Raw genomic sequence first — 23,088 nt, 5'->3', positions numbered from 1 at the left:
ATTTGCACATATATCAAGTTCATATTATCCAATGTAAGATTTTATTTTATTTTTTTATGGGAACCAATCTGAGTCAGACATCAGGACGAGAGATTTAGCCTTCCAAGCTCTTGGACTCATGCTGAAGCCCATCCAGAATGGTGGAAAGACGTTCTCGCTCTAACACAGAGTTCAGAAACACTAAATTTCTGGTCCTGGTGACTGACACAGATGGGATCCTGCAACATTATCCTGGGACACATAGATTTGCCTTCATTCGTAAGATTTTTTTAAAAATAGAACCTCTACATTCTGTATTAATTTTGGTGCATATTTCTTCAAACATAGGGAAACATTTGCCTGCACTTGTTTATCACATCTGTGGTGTAATTTCCCCCCAGTGTAATGCATTTTTAATATATTTGTGTGCCTCTGCCCAGTCTTGTACAGTTATTTTTCTATTGTACCCTTTTCTTAAAAAAAGTAATTTTGCATTATAACATTTGGAAAATACTATATTTTGAATATGTGTATGGAGATTCTCAGTCATCCAGGTCATGGCTGTCCCAAAGATGCTTTTCCAAAAGGCAACTGGACTTTTTTTGTTTTTTTTCCCTTGAAAAATGTTTCGCTTCTCATCCAAGAAACTTCTTCAGTTCAATGTATTTTAAATAACGCTAACAGAAAATTCAGTTTGTAAGTTAAATTATTTTCTTTCCATCCCTCGTGAAATTGAGAGGTCAGAGGTGGCTGATTTAGTCCCTTCTGCCCTCGGAAGTTGTGGGAGCGCCATCACTTGAGACTTTCAAGAAGAGATGGACTGCCATGGGTGGGGGGTTGGACTAGATGACCTACAAGGTCCCTTCCAACTCTGATTATCTGTTAAATCTGTTAAACTAAAGCAGAAACTGTCAGTGGTAGCATATTCAGAACTCTAAAAATAACTGATGCTTTAGGATAATTATCATCATGGTCCTTTTGCTCTGGTTCTCCAGTTATTACTTAATTTGAAGTCCAAGATACAAATCACTTGCGGCCAAGTGTTACTGCTATATTAGCCAATTGGGTTGAATTTTCCTATTTGGATATCCTTATAATCGTTTACCAATCCCTTGAGCTATTACTCCTGGAGCTACTGATGGTTTGCTCCTGCTGAGGTTACTAGATAATTTGCTCCCGAGAGCCTAAGAGTTTCCATAATTTATTTTCTGCAACATCTCTCGATATTCGGCCTTTGTGTTATGAGACAGCAGAAAAAATTACTTTCTCAGGACACCGGGGAGAAAAAGGAATAGGACGAGATGTTCCATCATAATTATTTCTGGTATTTTCAGCTATTTCAATGGGTGAAAGTGGGCCCTTATGCAAGATAACAGCCCTGGAAAACTTTTTAGAAGGTTTGATGTATATATACCGACCTTATAAGAAGCCTTATTTGGGTTGTGTCTGTCTATATGTCTCTGTGTTATGTCTGTGCAATATATATATACACAGTTCTTAATTTATGTTTTGGGGAGAAGCTCAGATTTAATATTTCTACAAATGAGGATGAGGATTGAGATGAAAGGACACATATGACTGTTGCAGCATCCCAGTGGTCACGTGATCACAATTGACACCTGGCAAGTGACTCATATTTATGACGACTGCAGTGTCCTGGGGTCCTGTGATCCCCGTTTGCAACCTTTTGAGAAGCAAAGTTAATTGAGAAGCCAGGTTCACTTAACAACCGTGTTACTATCCTAACTACCACAGCGATTCACTTAACAACTGTGGCAAGAAAGAGTTGTAAAATGGGACAAAACTCAATGAATGTCTCACTTAGCGACATCAATTTTGGGTTCAGTTGCAGTCGTAAATCAAGAACTACCTGTAAGAGAGTTTCTGCCAACAAAGCGCTGCTGATCAACATTTTTTCTGTGGACGAAGTTGTTATTGGAATATAAACTAGAAGAAGAAAAGGTAAAAGAAACAATGCTGGCCTGGATGAAAGATTTTGGACATAGCATAAATTTGGATGATTATGGGATAGAAATAAAAAAAATAACTTTGGCAGAACCGGAAGGACGGACAGACGGACGGACAGAAGGACAGACGGACAGATGGACAGACTGACGGACGGGACAGATGGACAGAGGGACAGACAGACGGAGGGACGGACAGACAGACGGACGGATGGATGGATAGACAGACGGACAGACAGATGGACGGATGGACAGACAGACGGACAGACGGATGGACGGACAGACGGACTATTATAAAGATGTGCACAATCTGAGCTTAACACAGAAATGTAGAACGTTATGCAAACGGAAAAAGAAAATATGCCGCAGGAATAATCTTACACATGTACCTCCTGAAGGAGGCAGAAATGAGGCTGGCGAAAAGCTGTGTTTTGCAGTAAAGCATCTTGAACTAATCTTTTTTATTATAAGCTGCCTGGAGTCACTTAGGAGAGATGGGCAGTGCAGGAATGTGATGAATAAAAAAATACATACTTTTTATAAAAGCATGCAGTAAAAGCTTTCTACAGCATCAATAAGTATTCCCCGCCTTTTTTTAGAAGACATGGTACCAGTGGGATTGTGAAATGCTCTTTACTAATTATCAGGAGAATATTGGAGTATATTAAAGGCATTTTTTTTTCCAGTGATGCCACATAAGACTCTGAAGTTTACTATTTTCCATAAAGAAATTAACTGCATCAATTAAGCGAAGGATATCAAACTGGAGTGTATGAAAATTTAACAAGGGATTTAAACCAGGATAGGTGCCAACCTGATGCCAAAGATATTTGAAGGACAAATAAGGCAGCCTACAAGTAAAAAAAAGGCCTATTATTTGGGCATTGGAATTCAAAAAAATCAGAGGAAGGATTTCCATTATGAAGACTGTGTTGCCATGGATTTTTTAAAAAAGAGATTTATTGAGGTAATTGGAATTTTCATAATATCACATCATCCAAATTTAAGCTTTTTTTTCCACAGTTGTTTTTGTTTTCTAACTTTGTTCATTCATTCATTCAATAGCTACCAATTTCACATTCATTACTCTGGACAGTTTATAATTAAAACAAACTATACCTCCCCAAAATAAACCAACTATAGAATAGCTATAGCAATAGCGCTTAGACTTATATACCGCTTCACAGAGCTTTACAGCCCACTCAAAGCGGTTCACAACGTTAGCATATTGCCCCCAACACTCTGGGTCAAACAAACAGTACAAATGTTTAAAACAGTCATAAAACGCGTGCATCCCCTCCTTCTAAAATTGCAAGGTTTCTTTTAAAAGGGGAGCAGAATCAGGTTTTCCAAAAGGCGTTTTAAACAAACGTTCATCAAACGATGCAGAAAACTGTTTGCAGACAGATAGGCAGGGCAAAAAGAATGACAGCCCTCTACAGGCGGGGCTTAAGTTTCCCTAGCAACCGTCGCCATCTATTCCTTCCTCTCTCTCCCCCTCCCTCTCTCTTGTAAAGGACCAGGGAAAGTCCCGCCCCCGGCTCGGCTCGTCCAATCACAGCAGAGGAAAGCGGCCTCCCCCCTCGTACCTAGCGTTGGGTTCCCGAGCACGCGCGCGCGCTTTGATGACGCCATGACGCCAGCGCCAAACCAGAACCCCCTGTGGGCTTGGGTTGGACCCGGCGCCCTCCCGGCCGCGGGCTGAGGTGAGTCCGTTCGGGGCTGCCCGGCGAGTTCCGGCCCTCGCCCCGCTCCTCCTTCTTTTGCCCGGCCTCGACGGGGCTGGGCTGGAAGGTCTTGGCCGGCTGGGTCTTCCGGGGCCTGCGCTTGTTTCCTACCTGGTCCGCCTGCCAGGCCCGTTTTCGGTCCCCACTCCCACCTCACCTGGGAGCGAATCTGGGCCTCCCTCCGGCCGTCTTATCCCCCCACCCGGGCAGAGTTTTTCCACGGCAGGCAAGCGAGCGGTCTGGGAAACGCAGCGCCGCGTTCATGACAGCTTGGTTGCCCCCAACCCGTTGTTGTTTGAGAACCCGGGACCCATAATTCCCAGCTGGCCTGTGTTATCCCGGCCCATCTGGGAAGGAAGCACTTCAGGAGGCAGGAGAGGAAATATCGTTGAAGGAGGAAGGTGAGGAGGGGGTGGGTCCCCGCTGGGGGTGGAAGGAAGACTAGATTTAGCTTTTTTTTAAAAAAGATATACAAATCCTATAATTTAGTAATAGGCAGTGTCCCACCCCCCCTTTCATCCAGCCTGGTCTTTTAAACTTTACAAACCCTTTCACATTCCCTGTTACCAGAGTCTTTATTTATTTTATTTATGTATTTGTGAAACGTGTTAACAGCAGGGGTGGGATTCAACAATATTAACAACCGGTTCTGTGGGCGTGGCTTAGGTGGTGGGCGTGGCTTGGTGGTCATGTTATTGGCGGGGTGTGGCCAACTCAACATCACTTACATTGAGGCATGCATCTCCTCGTCTGGCCTCTCATGACTGTGCGGATGCTGCAACAGTCGTAAGTGTGAAAAATGGTCCTAAGTCACTTTTTTTCAGTGCCATTGTAACTTTGAATGGTCCCTCCACACAAGCAAAGTACCAGCAAAGGAAGGGGAAAAAAAAACCCCAGAGACGTTCCTGGGACAGAAAGTCTAGTCCTGCCAAGAATGTAATAAGGATTAACAGAGAGGCAGTTTCTGTAAGCAACACCAGAATGTTTCCTTCCTGCCTTCTTTACAGGATTAGGCCAGTAATTTCTTCTAACAACCGGTTCTCCGAACGGCTTAGAATGTTAACTGGTTTTAGCGAATAGGTGCGAACTGGTAGAATCCCACCCCTGGTTAACAGATATAATTAGAACGTGATTATGATTACATGAAATGGGTACGGATAAAAGGAAGACATTAGGACAGGGACGGTAGGCATGTTGGTGCGCTTAAGCACATCCCTTACAGACCTCTTAGGAATGGGGGTGAGGTCAACAGTAGACAATCTAAGATTAAAGTGTTTGGGGAAGAAACCACAGTCAGGTAGTGCATTTCATTCTTGTATTATTGTATCCAACCTTGTACTACTACTATTATTATTGTTATTATTGTCATTATTAATCATACAGTCAGCCACCCAAGGCTCCTATTACTATTGGTACTACCCTTGCTTGCCTATGCTATAGTCATTCTATTTCTATTTGTAGGTCTTTGTATTTTGTTATCTTCTCCAGTTCTTTCTTTTCTCTTCTGCTGTCTCCAGACACTGCCATACTTTTTTTGTCTTTCTCACTGACAACTGTTAAGTCTGGGGTGTTATGTGGCAGGTGCCTGTCTGTCTGGATTCTGAAGTCCCAGAGAAATAGAAGTAGTATTGTATCCAGCCTTGTATTATTGCTGGCTGGGGAGTTCTGGGAGTTGAAGTCCACACCTCTTCAAGTTCCACAAGTTGAGGAAACACTGGTTTAGATTGAACTTTCCGGTGAAATATGTTTCTCGTTGTTAAGCCTTGCTCTCTCTTTTTAAAATGGATTAACTTTTGAAATGTTAAGTCAGGTCTGTCCTTGGGTATATGGCACTCTTCGTCTACCGTGTTTTAGCTGTGCGTGTGATACTTGATCCAGTGTGTGCCATTAGTTTGTGGTTAAAGGTGACTTATGAAACTCTTTTAACATGTGTTTCATTGGATAAAATAAGGTAACCGCAGCTCAGTGCGTTGTGCAAAGATGGATTTAGGTTCTAGGACTAATCAAGCATAGTTTGGGCTGACAGGCAGATGAAGAATTTTTGAGCAAATAAGAAAGGGACATAAATGTTCTAAAACAGACGTCTCCTACCTTTTTTCGATCCAGTACAAAATTTGATTTCTATCTGTTTCCTGAGCCTGAATGATCATTCTAATCCAGTATGTAGGGTTTGGCTTTAAAGAAATGGCTTTAGGATTATGTATTAATCTTTTAACCCTGAATTTCTAAAGCTGCTTGCTTTCGAATATGGGAAGTCTATGTCATAATGTCCACTTGTTTAACAACAGTTTAAAATTATAATGGCCTTAGGAAAAAATGACTTATGACTAGTACTTGTAATTACGACCATTGTATCATCCCCAGAGTCATATGATTGCAATTTGGGCACTTGGCAGCCAACTCTTATTTGTGCTGTGGTCTGTAGTCGTATGATTGCAATTTGTACCTTTTTTGCTAAAGACCCATTGGGGAAGCAGGATCTGCTTAACAGCCACTATAAAAATTGTCATAAAATTGGGCCTGATTCAGCTTTCAACCACAATGACTTAGAATGGAAATTCCAATCCCAATTGTGATCATAAGTCAAGGACTACCTGTATTGCATTTCTTTTTGATAGGCTTATAAAATTGTACATATTCTGCCATTTTCAAAAGATGGGGTTATCTTTCAGTTTTCCAGATTTTGTTTCTGTCTGCGAATAGCTGAAATATGTATGGTTACTTTGAAAGATTGAAAAGTTTATTATGTATGATTGCATATGTGTATAAAATTCAGAAAATTTTAATGTTAATGTCAAGCATCCAGAAAGTATCCATGATATCAATCACTCCGAGACATTAACTCTCCAATCTAAAAACTAAAATTTTCTAAACTAATAACCTGTTTATGTAGAACATAAGTTTCAATCCTCTTCCTAAACCAGGGTCCCCCCAAATGTTTAATATTGACCCCCAAGGGTTGATGAGATTATCCACTGTTATTATTCTGTTAGTTAAAGTGGTATTTATTAAATTGTTCTCATATAATGTTTGGAGTCCACGAACAATTTGAAATTTCATGAAGGGTTTGATGAGCTGAAGAGTTCGGGAGCGCCCTGTCCTAAACTATTATAAGGAGGAGAGGCTGCCTCAACTTCAGCTTTAATTCTAAACCATAATAATTCTCAGGACTGGTATTATTAACACTGAAACCTTAATGCTTTCTAGCTGTAGAATCAGGATATTTTCTGGCTACATCATTTTTGACACTTCTAAAAAGTTCCTGATGTTTGAATTAAGCTGTAGATGCAGGAAAAAATAATGGAGCCAACTCACTGACTGTTTTTCCTTTCTTTTCAGCTTCTTTGGGATGTTGCAATGGTTGGGATTGTTCCAGACATGGTTGCTGTGATGCTACCTACCGCGGGAGAGCAATTTGATGGATGACTAGTACCATTCAGTGATGGGCTGTGGGACTAGTAAAATCCTTCCCGAGCCTCCCAAGGATGTTCATTTGGATCTGGTTAAAAAGGTCGAGCCCTACACTGCTTATAAAACTGACATATATAAACATTTCATCAAAGGTGATGGAGAGGCCATCAAGTCTGCTATTCCTTCTCCTCCGTGCCACACCAATCCGTATGTGGAGCAGCAGGAGCCCCGGAAGAACAGAGTGGCAAAGTACCGTGCCAAATTTGATCCCAGAGTGACCGCCAAGTACGACATCAAAGCTCTGATTGGCCGAGGTAGCTTTAGCCGGGTGGTACGCGTGGAGCACAAAGCGACCAAGCAGCCTTATGCAATCAAGTTGATAGAGACCAAATACCGCGAGGGGAGAGAGGTATGCGAATCGGAGCTGTGCGTGCTCCGCCGAGTGCGGCACACCAACATCATCCAACTCATCGAAGTCTTTGAGACTCAGGAGCGTGTCTACATGGTGATGGAACTGGCCACCGGAGGCGAATTGTTCGACCGTATTATTGCTAAAGGGTCTTTCACGGAAAGAGATGCCACCCGAGTGCTACAGATGGTCTTGGATGGGGTTAAATACTTGCATACGTTGGGCATAACTCACAGAGACTTGAAGCCAGAGAACTTGCTCTATTATCACCCAGGTATGGACTCTAAAATCATGATCACCGATTTCGGGCTAGCGAGTGCCCGGAAGAAAGGAGATGACTGCTTAATGAAGACTACCTGTGGGACCCCGGAGTACATTGCCCCAGAGATCTTGATCAGGAAGCCTTACACTAACTCTGTGGACATGTGGGCGCTCGGGGTGATCTCGTACATCCTGCTCAGTGGGACTATGCCTTTTGAGGATGATAATCGCACCCGCTTGTATCGGCAAATTCTGAAAGGAAAATACAGTTACTCTGGGGAGGTGAGTAAAGGAATGATGATGATGGTGATGGTGATGGTGATGATTGATGTGTGTGATGAGAACGTGACAGAAGAGAAGTAAATGTATATACATAGTCCACATAATTATAAGTAATACATCTACGGGAGTGTGGCAGCGGCCTCATAATTGGGTGTTCAGTTCAGCTATCCAGACGATCAATCACATCTGGCGTTGCTTCATGCAGATCTAGCGAATCAGGGAATGCGCATTGTGGCCAATCATACCCAATATGTTTAGCAGTTTATATAGCGACACCACAATCGCAACGAGGGGAATCTTTCCACCCCCACGGCTACAGGGCACAGGCATTTCTTCCAGTATCAAACCTAATTATAGGAAATAAAAGAACAGCAAAGGACTAGTGCCGTCCCTGTGTTTTTGCAGTGACGTCTTCAATATTTGAATCACTTCTCAAAAGAGGGATGATCTGCTTTTTTTGAATGGCTCTGCTCTGAAAAGTGGGTCTCTTCTAGGAATATGCCTGTTGTGAGGGAATGGCCCAAAGTGCTGCAGTGTGACAGTACCAAAATAGCAATGGTAGAAGGAACTTTTAGCACAGCGCAACTGTATAATGCTCTTAATACTCCACCAGTGATACACAGATACATACTACTTTTTAATCTTGTTCTTGAAATTTTGCCTGAGACTTGGGGTGATGCCTTTCAGGTGTGCTATAGGTCAAATTTCATGGTATTTCATTTGACCTGTTGTTTCTCTATGTATGTTTTATTGGGTTATGTCAAGGGTCTTCAAACTTGTCAAGTTTAAGACTTGTGGACTTCCAACTCCCAGAATTCCTGAGCTAACGTGACTGGAGGAGGAATTCTGGAAGTTGGAAGTCCACAAGCCTTAAAGTTGTCAAATTTGAAGATCCCTGGGTTATGTCATGCAGACATCTTTTATAGATGACCTCCAGCCTTCCTTTTGAGTATGGTAATTTGAATTAATATACATTGATTTTTAAATGCTTCTGATGAGCGTCAAATCATAATTCTATCAAATGTATATCAAAAATACAAAGCTACAGTGTCCTGTCAAAACTCTTTGATTATTGACTTTGTCTCTTTTAGATTCAAGAACTGACTTTTCCCACTACCTGTATTTGCACATAATAACAAAAAAAAAAGAGTTTTGTTGCATGACTCTTTGCAGACCTAAGTGGAGCCTCGGATTTCTGCACTGTCCATTTCCTTCTCTTCTGGCCTGAGAGTCAGAAGAAGAATTATGTACAACTTAATTTAGCTGTCCACATTTCTTGTTTCTAAATCAAAAGATGATTTAAAACAAAGGGTTTGTTACTGACTTTTTTAGCAGTTGGCAAAACATGATTCCTATTTAATTCATAATAATCAGCCAAGAATGGAAGAAAGATAAACAGTATCTATTCAGAGTCTTCCTTTTAGCAAGGATGAATATCCTTCAAGTGTTCTCCCATATTTTCAAAGAATTGTCTGTAGACTATGCCAAATACTGGCTTGGTGCTACATAAAATTAGGCATAACATTTAATTTCTTTTAAAGGATTATTGTTTGCTTGTTCCCAGCATCGTTCCTATTTTGTGTCGCAGAGTTAACTTCCTATGCACTTGTCCCAAGGGTGCTTTTTCAAGAGGCAACTGGACTTTCTCTTTTTTCTTTGAAGATGCTTTGCTTCTCATCCAAGAAGCTTCTACAGCTGAAATGTCTTCAAAGAAAAAAAACTAAAAAGTCCAGTTGCCTCTTGAAAAAACACCTTTGGGACAACCATGACTTGGATGACTGGGAATCTCCATATGCACTTTTTATGAGGAAAAAATTCAAGAGGTTGAGCTCTTGGGATCTTTCTCCTTTTCCACTGGTTCAAAACAAGTGCCTTTTCCAAACTTGAGGCTGTGCTCAAATTCGTAACTAAAATTGCTGAGGCTGTTGACAGCGAAATGAAAATTGAAGTGTAGATTGACAAGAAAAATCTGACGCCAGCTAGAGGTAGCCCTCGGCTTTCCGCCACAACTGAACTGAACATTTCTGCTGCTAAGTGAGGCAGTTGGTTAGTGAATTTTGCCCCATCTTACAAACATTCTTGGCACCGTTGTTAAGGGAATCACAGCAGGTGTTAAGTTGTTAAATGAATCTGGCTTCCCCACTGACTTTGCTTGTCAGACAGTCGCAAAAGATGACCACATGGCCCAAGGACACTGCAACCGTCATAAATATGAGTCAGTTGCCAAGCACCCAAATTTTAATCATATGACCATGGGGAGGCTGCAACGGTCATGGGGATGAAAACAGTCATAAGTTGTAACTTCAGATGGTCAGAAAATGGTCTGTTGTAAGTGGAGGACTAGCTGTATTGCAGTTGCTGCCTGCCAGTACAGCAGCCGGTGTCTTCCTAATGTGGTTCCATTCTTGAAGGGAGGGTCCGTTTTCAAGAGGCTATTAAGCAATCAATGGCCGTGTTACTCTAATAACTCAGGTTCTGCTGACTTCAACTGCTCTAATTATTATTCTTTCGCTCCTGGGTGATATACAGCGGATGACCAGGAAGGGAAGTTTAATGCAGCTTGGAAAGACACTACAAACACTTCTGATGATGTTAGCGTCCTGCATTACAGTGCTTCTCAGAGCAGGATCAGCTCAATTTATCTATTAGGAACTAATTGTGTTTTTCCCTGCACCCTGCAGCTTCTTTGCTTTATCAGGGCTTAGTTAAATAAGCAGAAGGCTTTGTTTTGCTGTATATATTTTTTTCAAATCAGGATACCCAGCAGAAAAAGCTCCTTCTGACGTGTCTGAGAAGTCGAATGGTTTGATATATCCTATTGTTCTGCTCTCTGATGATCGATAATAAAAACCTCAAGGTAGAAGTACCCCTAAATTAACCTACCTGCTTCTTTTACTAATTTATAAATGGGGCCACATCACAGGAAGCAATGGGCAGCGGGGAAGAGAAGGCACCTGTGTTTTACATATTTTTAATATAGATGTTTTAAATATGTACTACAATTTTCATGTATTTGACATCTCAGAATAGCCAGACGTGATGCTGTTAATCTTCACGAACTGTCTGAGTAGCTAGTTTTTGTTTTTATACTTACACTTGGACCGTCCCCTTAGATTTTCACCCAAAGCTCAGCAACAAATCTTTGTTTGGGAACTTGGATAGGTATACAAGAAGCCCTTAACGACAATAAGCTGCTGTACAATCATGAGCCCTCTTTAAAATTTGTGTTTCTTTCTCCTATCTTTATATGGTAATAGACTTCTGGCCACTTGTTTCTCAGCCTTGCATCCTATTTTGATAACATCTAGTCTAAGGTTGTGAGCTTCCAGCCTTCCCAGCTTCAGTCATCACAATGGCACAAAATGTTTTCAATATATGCTCAATACATTCTACATGTTAGAAAGTGCAAATGGAACTTCAGTAACAGTCTGCAGTTATTTCCACAGTTCCAGCTGAAGTGCTCCTGTGCATCCTCCCAAGATAGTCCATTCTATCCAGGCATTTCATTTTACATTTTTCTTTTCTAATTAACACTGAATATTGTGTGGTTTTCTCATTAGAATGTGATTATGAGCTGTTTTTTAATGCCTGCAAACCTTAAATTTCCTCTGTGCTTGCTCGTAGGCTCCTGTTGAAGGTCAGTGACTGTTACAGTTCTAGCTGTGTTTTGTCTGTCTTTACTTTAGCAGCTGTGCCCCTGCTTTCTCCCACAAAAATCTTACTTGCAAAAGTAAAAGTTGGTCGATAAGCATGCACACAGCCCAAAAATGTCTGGAAAGACACTGTATTTTACGAGACTATTGAGGTTAGAGAGGCCTGGTTTCAAATCACAGGAAATACGAAACTCATTGGCTGACGTTGTCTAGTTACTTCAAGTAGTCCTCGACAGGGATCAGAAAGAAAAAATGCTACCTAGGCAATGGAAACATTTATTGCTAAGATATTTTATAACACACGGGCGGAACACAAATTGAATTTGTGCATGCAGGTAGTCCTGGACTTACAACAGTTTATTTAGTGACCGTTCGAAGTTACAACAGCACTGAAAAAAGTGACTTACGACCGATTTTCACACTTATGACCTTTGCAGCATCCCCATGGTCACGTGATTTACATTTGGATGCTTAATAACTGACTCATGGCCCAGAATCATGTGATCCCCTTTTGTGACCTTTTCACAAGCAAAGTCAATGGGAAAACCAGATTCCCTTAATAACCAGGTTACTCATTTAGGAATTGCAGGGATTCACTTAACAAACGTAGCAAGAAAAGTCGTAAAATAGAGCAAATTCACTTAACCAAGTTCTCAGCAACATATAAGTTTTGGGCTCAATTGTGGTCCTAAGTTGAGGACTACCTGTATTAAAAGTTGCCAGTTAATTGCCTGATATTTAATAATCATATTGAGAGGAAAATGCTGTGGATGACGCATTAAGTTTAGATGAAGGCGAAGTAAAGCAAATGCGCTGGTCCAGCCTTTCCTTTTCATTCAGGATTTGTTTTTTTCCTGTATTCCTAAAAACCGAAAAGTGAAGAAAGCCTGTCTGGAATGTTTCTCAGGGTAGAGACGAAGTAAAGCAAAATGCAATTTATAAACTCCCCCCCGCCCCCATCACTTAAAAGGCAGGGGATGCATCATCTGCTTTGGAAGAGTGATTTAAATTTATCATTTACACTGGTCAGCTTGCCTGGGAAAATGGTCCACCAACGTCCCTCCCTCCCTGTTGCGTTGTGACTCACAGGCAGCTTTTAATCTCTCATGAATACCACTTCCACTTGATACAAAGTTTAATGCACCTTGACGCAGAAGACACTTCAGAAAGTTTTGGTGCAGATATTGCCTTGAACACACTATTGTGTGCATCGCTGATGAAGTATTGACTTACTCTGTATTATAATACACAAATGTAAAATTTGTAGAAAAGATTAAATACCACGAGGAAACCAAGGCTGCCTTAGACATCATACATAAATTGAGGCCCTTTGGGTAACTTTAGTCTTAAATTATGAGACTGGATTAGGGTTTTTTTTAAAAAAAAAATATTCCAGTTTTCTTCTAAATCGGGGTGGAGAACTCTGGTCCTTTTATGACTTCTGGACTTCAACTCCCAGAATTCCTGAGCAGCGTGGCTGGCTCAGAAATTCTGGGAGTTGAAGTCCACAATTCATAAAGAGGCCATGATTCCCACCTCTGTTCTAGATGCCTAAGCTGTCTTATATGGGGGTCTCTCATTTCACATTAATAACAACAACTCTGTGTCAACTTGTAAAACATTCCTATGCATTCCACCCTTATTTTAAAAAGATTGTAGCTAGGCTACCGGATCTTCTTCCTGCAAAAATCCTTCATTGGAGAACATAGTTGATGACACCCAGCCCATGAACACGCAGCGGGGAGCGGGGAAACAGGGTCATAGGTGACTGTAAATTATGTATGCCAGAGTTGGCTTCATTTAGTTTAATGCTGGGATGTTGCTCCTAATAAATCTTTTGAATTTTTTTGAAGCTTGGCTCCAGGCTCATGATTTAATTAGGGCAATCGCCGGAACTCTGACATTCTGTCTGTTACTAGCCCAAATTCATCTATTGAGATTTCATGGTTGAGAATGGGGTGAAATCTGGCCCTTACCTGTTCTAACCTGTTCTAATGTCCTTTCCTCTGTAATCAAATAAATACTTTTAATTCTGTATTGAGAAACAATGACTTTGCAGATCTGGTTGGTCTCCGGTTTGTAAAAGTCAGCAATCGGCGTGGTGGAGGTTGGCAGTCCCACAGGAGTTGTAAGGCCTTTGGTTTCTACCCCTCATTAGTGATACAGATACTTAGCACCGGGGGTTTGATTTTCAAGTGCGTGCAAGAATGAAGAAACAAATCCATGAAAACCTTAGATGGAAAAGAGACTACAGTATTCTACTCTTAAGAGGACCTTAAGAGCGGTTCCAGCCTTTCTTAAAAGAGAAATCCATTTACCAAGGAATGTGTTTTTACATCCCTGGCAAAGAGACTGAGCCAGTGATGGGGAGGCTTCATGTAACCTCAAGGGGCTTCTGTTGAAAAGGTGGAGTGTTCTGCCTTTTTATTTCATTTTTAAAAAAAACCTGAAATATTGAACAGAGCTTGAAATAAGATGCTTCCATCCCTGAGGTCAGCCTGACAAATGCACACCCCGAAACTCTCTTGTCTCTCCCGCCCCACCCGTTCTTCGCTCTTTCCCCCTGCCTTTCATGCAGCTGCCTAGCTGACAAGCTAATCTACCTAGAGTTTGCTTCCTTTTGTGCTGATCTGATTGCCTCAGCTCTGTGGCCAGACCTGATGCAGTGGGCAGAAGTGTTCACAGAAGTACAGATTCATTTGGCAGTTGCTCTCATTCAGAGTTGAAATGGCCACGGACCTATTTGCCTGCAACCTTGGCTCTGCTGTCAGAAACCTTGTACACCAGATGTTCCCATGAGGATGGAGAGGGATGGAATTGGGCTAATAACTTTTGTGGAGTTGAATTTTGCCCGCTGCATATTGACCATGAGAAAGAGAGATTCTTTAATTGGGAGTAAACTCATTTATTTTTGCTTTCAACTGCTTAGATTCAGGTTGATGTACCTGGAAAAACAGACACAGACTGGATGTTGTCAAGAAAAGAGTTCATTATTTCTCTACTTAATTAATTGTTGTAACGTAGTGATATGGCAGAATGCAGATTTGACTCCGAGAAGGAAGAGGAGAATACCCAGCCATTATAGAAAAGATATTTGAATTCTGAGAAAGTAGAAAGTGTGAAAAAGAAACAGCTCTGTCTTAATTGTGTTAGGTATAAATTGAAGCCTAGAGTGGCTGTGACAGGCTTTCAGGATTCTGTTACAATACCCTTGTCCACAATCCAAGACGTCTGGCATTTCCTATTTCCTAAACTTCGCTCTCTCAAAGGGTCGACACATTGTCTCTTAAAATTTATGCAGGGCTAGAAGGGACTTTGAAGGTCTTCTAGACCAACCCCCTACCCAAGGCAGAAATCCTTACACAATCCCAAATGGATGTTCACATTTGGTCTCCCCATCTGATAAGGTCTGCAGTTTTTTTTTTTTTTTCCAACCATAGGGCCAAATTGTTCATGCAGCTTTCAGCATTTATCTTTGCAAAATGTGATACTTTTCACTTACGTTTTCTGGAATTTTAGCTGGTAAGAATATTGTAGCTTCGGTTCAAAATCTAGGATTTGGAGAATATTTTGATGTATTTGTTTCCAGTACCTCTTATCTTTTTTCATTTGTATAAAGTCTGTAATAAGTTTGCTTGTCGAAAAGCACTGGAGCAAGATGACAAAAGTCATTCCATTACCCTTCCAGTGTTGGGCAATGATTTCTTTGGAAAACAGGAGTCTTTTAAAAATGAGTTCCTGAAGTGGCATATTGAACCACAGAAATAGATTTCCCTCCTTCCCTCCCCCCACCCTCCCTCTTTTCTCCCTTCCTTCTTCTTCCTTCCTTCCTTGCTTCCTTGCTTGCTTCCTTGCTTGCTTCCTTGCTTGCTTCCTTGCTTGCTTCCTTCCTTCCTTCCTTCCTTCCTTGCTTTCTTGCTTTCTTTCTTTCTTCCTTCCTTCCTTCCTTCCTTCCTTCCTTCCTTCCTTCCTTCCTCCTCCCTCCCTCCCTCCCTCCCTCCCTCTCTTTCTCTCTCTCTCTCTCTCTCTCTCTCTCTCTCTCTCTGTCCCTGTGATTGTTCCAGCATATTGACCATTTGTTCAGCCTCTGTCTTTTACACCTCTTTATCCCGCCCCTCAATCCATCATACTTGGTACATAGGTTTCAGTCTACACAGTATATGTAGCTGGTGTCAATTGCTCCGTCTCTTCCTTTGCTGGGAGAGTGCCAGGGCTGGGTTCAGAGACATGTTTCTCAATTAAGGCTTCGTTTTTGCTGTTCGGACTATTTAAGTGCTTTTCTGGAGAATTGGTGGCCTTCTTCTGCAACCTGAAAATTGACTCAACCAAGTGATCAGTGTCGATTGGTAAAATGGTGCACGTAGCTGATTGTGCGGAGGAGGCTTCCGGTTGTTGGTTCTTCGGAACACCTGCTGCTGCTGCTGCTGCATTCACTAGCTGGGCTGTGTAAATGCAAGATGAATGACTTGCATTGACACAAGCCTGCAGATTACGTAGCAAGTGCACTGAAGTCCCATCCCTACAGAGGAAGTCAACATTTTGAGATATTTCAGGTGACTGATTCAGAAGTTGTTTTGTAGCTGTTGGAAAAAGGAGGTTAGCAAAGGCTAAGGAAGTTCCAAGTTGTTACAAATTTGATCATAAATAGTACGAAGGGATTCGTTCAGCTTCATCACTTCCTAGTGCGAGAAATTCTATTTTTACAATAAAAGAACCCAAATTAGGCATTAGCCATGGATAAACCACTTACGGTAAACTGGGCCCAGTGTCTGTATATTGGTTACAGCTAATTCACTTTTGCCATGTCTGACTGGTTGAAATGGGGTGGGGAGCCAATGTAGCTGGAAAAAAGAAGCTGAAAATTTTTTTTCTGCTAGAGTGGCTTAATTCTTAAGCCGTCCAGCTTCTAACCTGGGTGTCCAAAGCTCAAACGAAGAAGTTCCCTATAAATTATCTCCTTTACCCCCTTTGGGGTTGGATAACTTGGCAAGCATGATTTAGACGGGAAGACACGTAATTACAACCCGTATTTTAATTTTGCAGCCAGCTCCTCGTCTGGCTTGGTGGACCTAACTATCTGAAAGCTACCCCATTACAACTTAAACTCGCCTCTGGAAATTCTATTTACTGATCCAAGTTATTACCTTCTCAGTTCCAGGAAAAGAGAAAAGGAATTTGGGAAACATTCCAGGTTGAAAATGTCTGCACGTTCTTCCATTGGGTAGGAAATGGATGATTACTGTAGCTCTGTCAAAAGTTTGCTACCAAGAAAATGAAACCGCTAGATGCATTGGGCCTTAAAAACAAATGTATTTAGTTGTAGAAATGTCAAGGAATGCCCTGCGTCCCCTCCGCTAAGGAAATACTTCTAGTGAGACCAGGAAGAAGAGCCTTCTCTATGGTAGCTCCCTCCCTGTGGAACGTCATCCCCAAAGAAATAAGACTGACCCCAACTTTGGCCCTCTTTCCCAAGGACTGGAAGACCCGGTTTTGCCTGGGGAATCCAGAGTGGGATGGAGCCATCGGGTTGGAGTAGGAGGGTTATGTCTCTTTATTGTTTTTTTAAATGAGATTTTTAATGGGATTTACAGAGGGTGAGTTGGGTGGCGGTATAAATTTTCTTAAATAAATACCCTCCCCCCCCCCCCTTTAAATACATACAGTTGGAGAAGTGAAACACTCATTTTGGTTTGTTTGGCTGTTATAACATTCACAGATCAATAAGGGTGGCAAATATTTAATGAAAATACCCCATTCTGGATGATGTTGCTAAGCGAGTTGTGCTATAGATTATTTCTTAACATCGTCGTGGCAATTTTGGATGTATAATATGGCTACTCTACAGCACGGTCATTTATTTATTGCCAAATATACGCATTGTTAAACATGAGCCAGACAAAACGGATACCAGACTCATTCGATTAGAAGATAGTGCCTGTGAAGCCCCTGTAAATATCTGCTATGGCTTCAAAATGCTCCGGGCAGTGCATCACCCAATTTCTCACTGTTTAGCTGGCTAAGTCTTTTGCTGACAACAGCCATTTCGCTGGCAATCTGTTACTTAGTAGTACTTATTTCTTTTCTCTGGTGTGCAGAACAAGGATATTGCTTGTTTCGGTCAGCTCAATATATTTAAGTCTGTGCTTCCCCAGAGCCTGATTCTATACTTGCGACTCCGTGAACTGTCCAGCCCCTCAAACTGAAATAAAGCGGCAATTTCTTGAAGCTTTACTCTATATTCCTATGATACTGTAAACATATGCAGCACTGGTCCCATTTATGTCTTATCCATTGTTAGAAAGTCAAGGGAGCATGCATGCCCTCCTAGTTTTATCCACCTACAGCAATCATGTGAAGTGGATCAGGTTGACAGAGGAGGACTGGACAGGAGTTAAAACTAACCTGGATGTTCACAAAAGAAGCAAATCCTTCCTGATTTCAATAGTCAACCAACCTTAAACCTTGCTCTGAAGTTTTAATTTTCCACATCTTTGAAACCTTGAAAGAAAGTTCTGATAGGTGTGATGGAACTTTCCCCACCTCCTACTAAAAGGGCAAGGAGAAACAAAACAATTAACTATTATTTTTTGATTTAGAAAAGTTGTGTTTTGTCGCCCACTCACTCACAGTGATTCTTGTCTGCTTACAAAAAATAAAAACCCAACATACAACAATAAAAACAATAACCCCTCTCTGTCTGTCTGTCTGTCTGTCTCTCTGTCTCTCTCTGTCTCTCTCTCTTTGTCTGTCTGTCTGTCTCTTTCTCTCTCTCTCTCTCTCTCTCTCTCTCTCTCTCTCTCTCTCTCACACACACACACACACACACACACACACCCTCAGAGAAGCCACCTGATGGCCCTCATCCCATTCTGGGCTCCTCAGACCCATTGGCAAAAACCTTGCATTTTATAGAAGCTAATATAAAAGAAATCAGAAAAAAGGCGGAAGAGTAAAATAGAACTGAATTAACCAAGGATTTAGGGATGTTATGGAGGTTACAGTTTCCAGCACATCGTGCTTGTGATTTTGAATAACCGAATGAATACATGACATTGTTTTTAAAAGACTGGAAAGAGCCCTTCAGGGAATCACTACGAAGCTTTGACCAAAGCATGAATATCAGAAACAATGACCAACACGGTATAAATCACCAGGAAACATAATTTCAAGCCTCTTCTGTCCTTGGTGCTTGGGTTTGCTATTGGAGCAGTATCTCCACACAAAAGCCCATTAATGAGGCTCTGGATGTTTACAGCAACAGCTACGGATTTTGTCTATTGCTGCAGTTACCTGCAGAGTCCCATTCCGCTCTCGTTCTCTGTTGCTGCCTACTTGTTCTGTTGGTCGAGCTTCGAACAACAAAGAGGGAGAAAGAAGTCAATTTTGGAGGTTGGAGTGGGAATTCCAGCTGATTGGAATTTTAAGGTATCTCAAATATACAAATACCGTAGCACTTTTCTTTTCCTGCAGGTTTACCCGCTCCAGACTAAAACGGATGTGACCCTTTGCATGGTTGACTACCAGGCGCCATACTACACCTAGCTAGGCTAGGATAACTGGGCCCTGAATAACCTGTGGTTCTGCTTTTGGAGCCAAAACCATTGCCTTGGCATGTGGGTATGATCTAGGCCAGGGGTGTCAAACTCAAGGCCCCCAGGCTAGATACAGTTTACAGGGTGCTTAAATCTGGCCTGCAGGGCTGGCCTGGAAATAGCAAAGGACTGGCCCATGGTAACCTTAGCAGCTGAAACGGGGCATGGGGGACTATCCATGGCCCCTGCATGGCCCGTTTTCAGTCTGGATGGCCTCTTGCAACACTTTGCCAGCCAAAACGGACCGTGAAAGAGCCTTAACAATGGCTAAACGAATGTCAATACCTCGCACATTTTTGAATTCTTTGCTTTAGATTATCCAAGCATCATTAGTATTGGGGTAGATGAGCCCCACCCGCTTTCCTGTCCATGAACTTGTTGCATACCAATCGTCGTCTTTTGTCCATGCTTGACATTTAAGTGACATTCAAGAATTGAGTTCAAATGCAGGTTTTAACGTTGCACCCAATGTAACTCTTCTTGAGCAAATGCTAAAGAAAAAATAACACAAAGAAGTAATATGAAACTCATGAGATTGAGATTCTGCGTCTGGCCTGCCATGTTCCTCTCATTTCATCACAGAAAATGAAAGTTATCATTTTAATGGGCGGTAGGCAAAGAAGCCAGTAAGCTCCTTTCACTTCTAACCTTAATAGGGGTTTTTTTTTTCCCTTTTCTTCAGAAAGGTAGCTTAATTAAATCAAGCCAAAGATACATACTGTACAGCAGGTGAAGCTTCCAGAAAGATAAACAGATCAATAAACCAATTTGTGTTTGCTGACTAGAAGAGATTTCTAATTACTGGTGCTCTCTGCTTACCATTTCTGAGGGTGGCAGAGTAATTGAAAGGATAAGAAATCCAATTCCTTGTTGTTTAAGAATTTGTTCCTGTTTAGCACCCCTTAACCGAGCTGGTAATGCTGACTCGCTTGTCGGATTGAAGGCGATAATTTATTGCTGCCTGTCCCAGTTCCCTATTAAGGAATTGCTTCACATTTTGGTTAAAATAATACTGGCTGGTTAAATTGTTAAAATAACATTGAAACATTCACATTGATTATTTGATGGTGACAATTAGCATTTTTAAATTTAACATTTTAGCAGTATGTGAGCTCACCTAATCCCTATTTCTTACTATAAACATGTTCCTTTTTTGTTGTTGTTCTATTTAGGTACAAAATCTAGATCAAGAAGCGAGGCATAACTGTTTATTACTACTGAAGAGGGAATTCTATTGTAGATAGAAGGCAATACCAATTATTGAAGATGAAACAAATCCTTATTTTGGATATTATTATAATGCCCATAATACATTATTACTGTGATACCGGTTATAGTAAATCAAATGGTGAATAAGAGTTGTGATTCTACATGGGTTCTGTCTGTGCAAATGTGAATTTGCAGTAGCCTGGTGGTAATTTGTACTGCTTTTCCTCTTGGCATTGCTGGTGCTGGAAACAAATTTGTGCTATAAATAAACCAAACTAGTTTTCAGCTCCAGTAGTATAAATTGTATTTGCATCTAATTAGCTAGTGAATTCTGTCTGGAAGGAGCACTGACAGACAATGGTAGATATTTTTTAAAAAATCTGTCTAACCCTCTAATTCAGGTGTTATTGAATATCCATTGATACTACAGTGTAACCAGAATCCCATTCCCAGTCCCAACTGATGTTTTACTCCACTTTTGGACCTACAGTTTGCAATGGTTGTACCTGGGAATTATTTGGGTAGGGAAAATCCAATGTAAGTCATAGTTGGAAGTCTATAGACAAAGGAATTCTTTGATGGAGCAGGTGGTGTGGTGCTTGCAAGTGCAAAGGAGAAAACGCCATATTTAAAGACAAACAAATTGGTTTGCTTATTGCCAACTTTAATAGCAGTAGCAATTAGATTTATATACTGACCCATATTGCTTTAGGCTGTTTACAATGTCAGCCTGTTGCCCCCAGTAATCTGGGTCCTCATTTTACTGACCTCGGAAAGATGGAAGGCTGAGTCAAGCTTGAGCCAGTCAGGATCGAACTGTTGGCGGTGGGCAGAATCAGTCTGCAATGCTGCATTCAAACCACAATTAATGTTCCCCCCTCCCCCCATCCCTTTGTTTCTCCTTCATTTTCAGCCCTGGCCCAGCGTGTCCAACCTCGCTAAAGATTTCATTGACCACCTGCTCACTGTGGATCCCGGGGACCGGATGACAGCCCTTCAAGCCTTGAAGCATCCCTGGGTGGTAAGCATGGCGGCCTCTTCTTCCATGAAGAACCTGCACCGCTCCATCTCTCAAAACCTCCTCAAGAGGGCGTCGTCTCGTTGCCAAAGCACCAAATCAGCCCAGTCTACCCGTTCCAGCCGCTCCACCAAATCCAACAAGTCCCGCCGCGTGCGGGAGAGGGAACTGCGGGAACTGAATTTGCGGTATCAGCAACAGTACAATGGCTGACGGCTCGACAAGAGACGATCTCACTTCCTTTTTTTTCTGTCACTGGGGCGCGTGGTGCAGAGCGCCCATTAAGTCCACAGCTGCCTTATTTCTTCTCTGAAAGTTCAGTCTCTGTGTCTGTCTTTCTCTTTTGAAAGAAATGGAGATTTGGGGACATGGATGCCTTTGGGGAAATGCCCTCCCTGGGCAGGGTCAGTACAGTGTATCTGCCGTGGTTGGGAAACGAGGAAAGTCCTTTTGGGGTCCTCCCTGGATCAAGCCCCGAGCTGATGGTCTGAAATACTGGAAACACATGGAAGAGAAAATGCTTACTCAGTTTAAAATCCTGGCTACCACTGCTTATTTAACGACGAAAGTCAATTGTTGTTGGCACAGTGCCTGATGGTTGAGAGATTTAGAAGGCAATCCTCTGCCCACTTACCTGGAAATAAGCTTGATTAAATTAATAACCATTAGACACGTACAGAAGTACACACTAGGTTTCACTTGCTTAAGATTTGGAATCACCTGGAGCTGGAGGCACTTCCAGGAGTGCAGAAAGGGACAGTCAGTTTTCTTTACCAGCATGACCTCTTGGACTGTGCTAAACATTTTTTTTCTGGTAACATTTAATGTGTATGTGTGTATGTGTGTGTGTGTGTGTGAAGAGGGGGATGTTCTCTAGATCTGGGCCAACATTTAACTGGAAATGGCTTGGAATGAGCTTTGTTCTTCTTGCCTCTTACTCTTTCGTGGCATTGCTTTGATCTTCAGTTTGTTTTTGTTTTGTTTTTTTTTCCACTTAATGTTGGGATGAATTATAATCCCAGTTATCATTCCAAGCCTGCCAAAATTGTAGGATGTGGGTCAGCGTTCCACATTCCCAGAGACTGCAAGAGCCTTAATGAGTTTGTCTTCCAACATCACACCCTGCTATAGATTGTCCTATTACAATGACAGAATGAGCGGTAGAAATGTCTCATCAAAGGTTGCGGTTGAAGTTTGTTGTGTCTGCCTATAGAATGTGCAGAGAAAACAACTTAGAATTGTTAACTTATGTAGTTTAATGAGATCCACAAATATTCTACGCTGCAGAGACCCCCAAAGGATTAACCCAGTTAAAAAAAAATTGGACAGTTGCAAACAGAGGCCAAAACCAAAAGCAATAATCCTGCCGCAGCCATGTTTTTTAAAAAGTCAGGTGAAGCAATGATTATAACAAGATTTGCACATTACCAAAATGCATCTTCAAAATCATTAACCAACTTGAAGGAGAGTTGAATTCTTCCATCCTTGTTTAAGCCTGATATACAGCCAAAGGAAGGTGTTGGGATTTTGACAATGGCATTAATCCTTTAATTTCAAACAGCGTGGAGAGTCAGGTTTTAAGG

General features: G+C 41.6%; 1 protein-coding gene across 2 annotated transcripts; it reads left to right on the top strand.

The window, feature by feature from the left end:
• The first annotated feature begins 3,528 nt into the window (after positions 1–3,528).
• PSKH1 (protein serine kinase H1) lies at positions 3,529–22,893 on the top strand. 2 transcript variants are annotated; one of them, XM_026719097.2, is made up of 3 exons: positions 3,529–3,649; positions 7,010–8,033; positions 21,401–22,893. In XM_026719097.2, exons 2-3 carry the CDS (start codon positions 7,113–7,115, stop codon positions 21,716–21,718), a joined length of 1,239 nt encoding a protein of 412 aa, XP_026574882.1. In that variant the 5' UTR covers positions 3,529–3,649; positions 7,010–7,112; the 3' UTR covers positions 21,719–22,893. The 2 variants fall into 2 exon arrangements, with proteins under 2 accessions (XP_026574882.1, XP_087796724.1); XM_087940598.1 differs by having other exon boundaries at positions 3,557–4,071.
• The last annotated feature ends 195 nt before the right edge of the window (positions 22,894–23,088 follow it).

This window comes from Pseudonaja textilis, chromosome 11, assembly GCF_049901715.1.
Source record: "Pseudonaja textilis isolate UNSWEBS1 chromosome 11, rPseTex1.2, whole genome shotgun sequence".
Taxonomy (NCBI): domain Eukaryota; kingdom Metazoa; phylum Chordata; class Lepidosauria; order Squamata; family Elapidae; genus Pseudonaja; species Pseudonaja textilis.
Note: the sequence above shows the minus strand (reverse complement) of the source record. Positions and strands in the feature narration are given on the sequence as shown.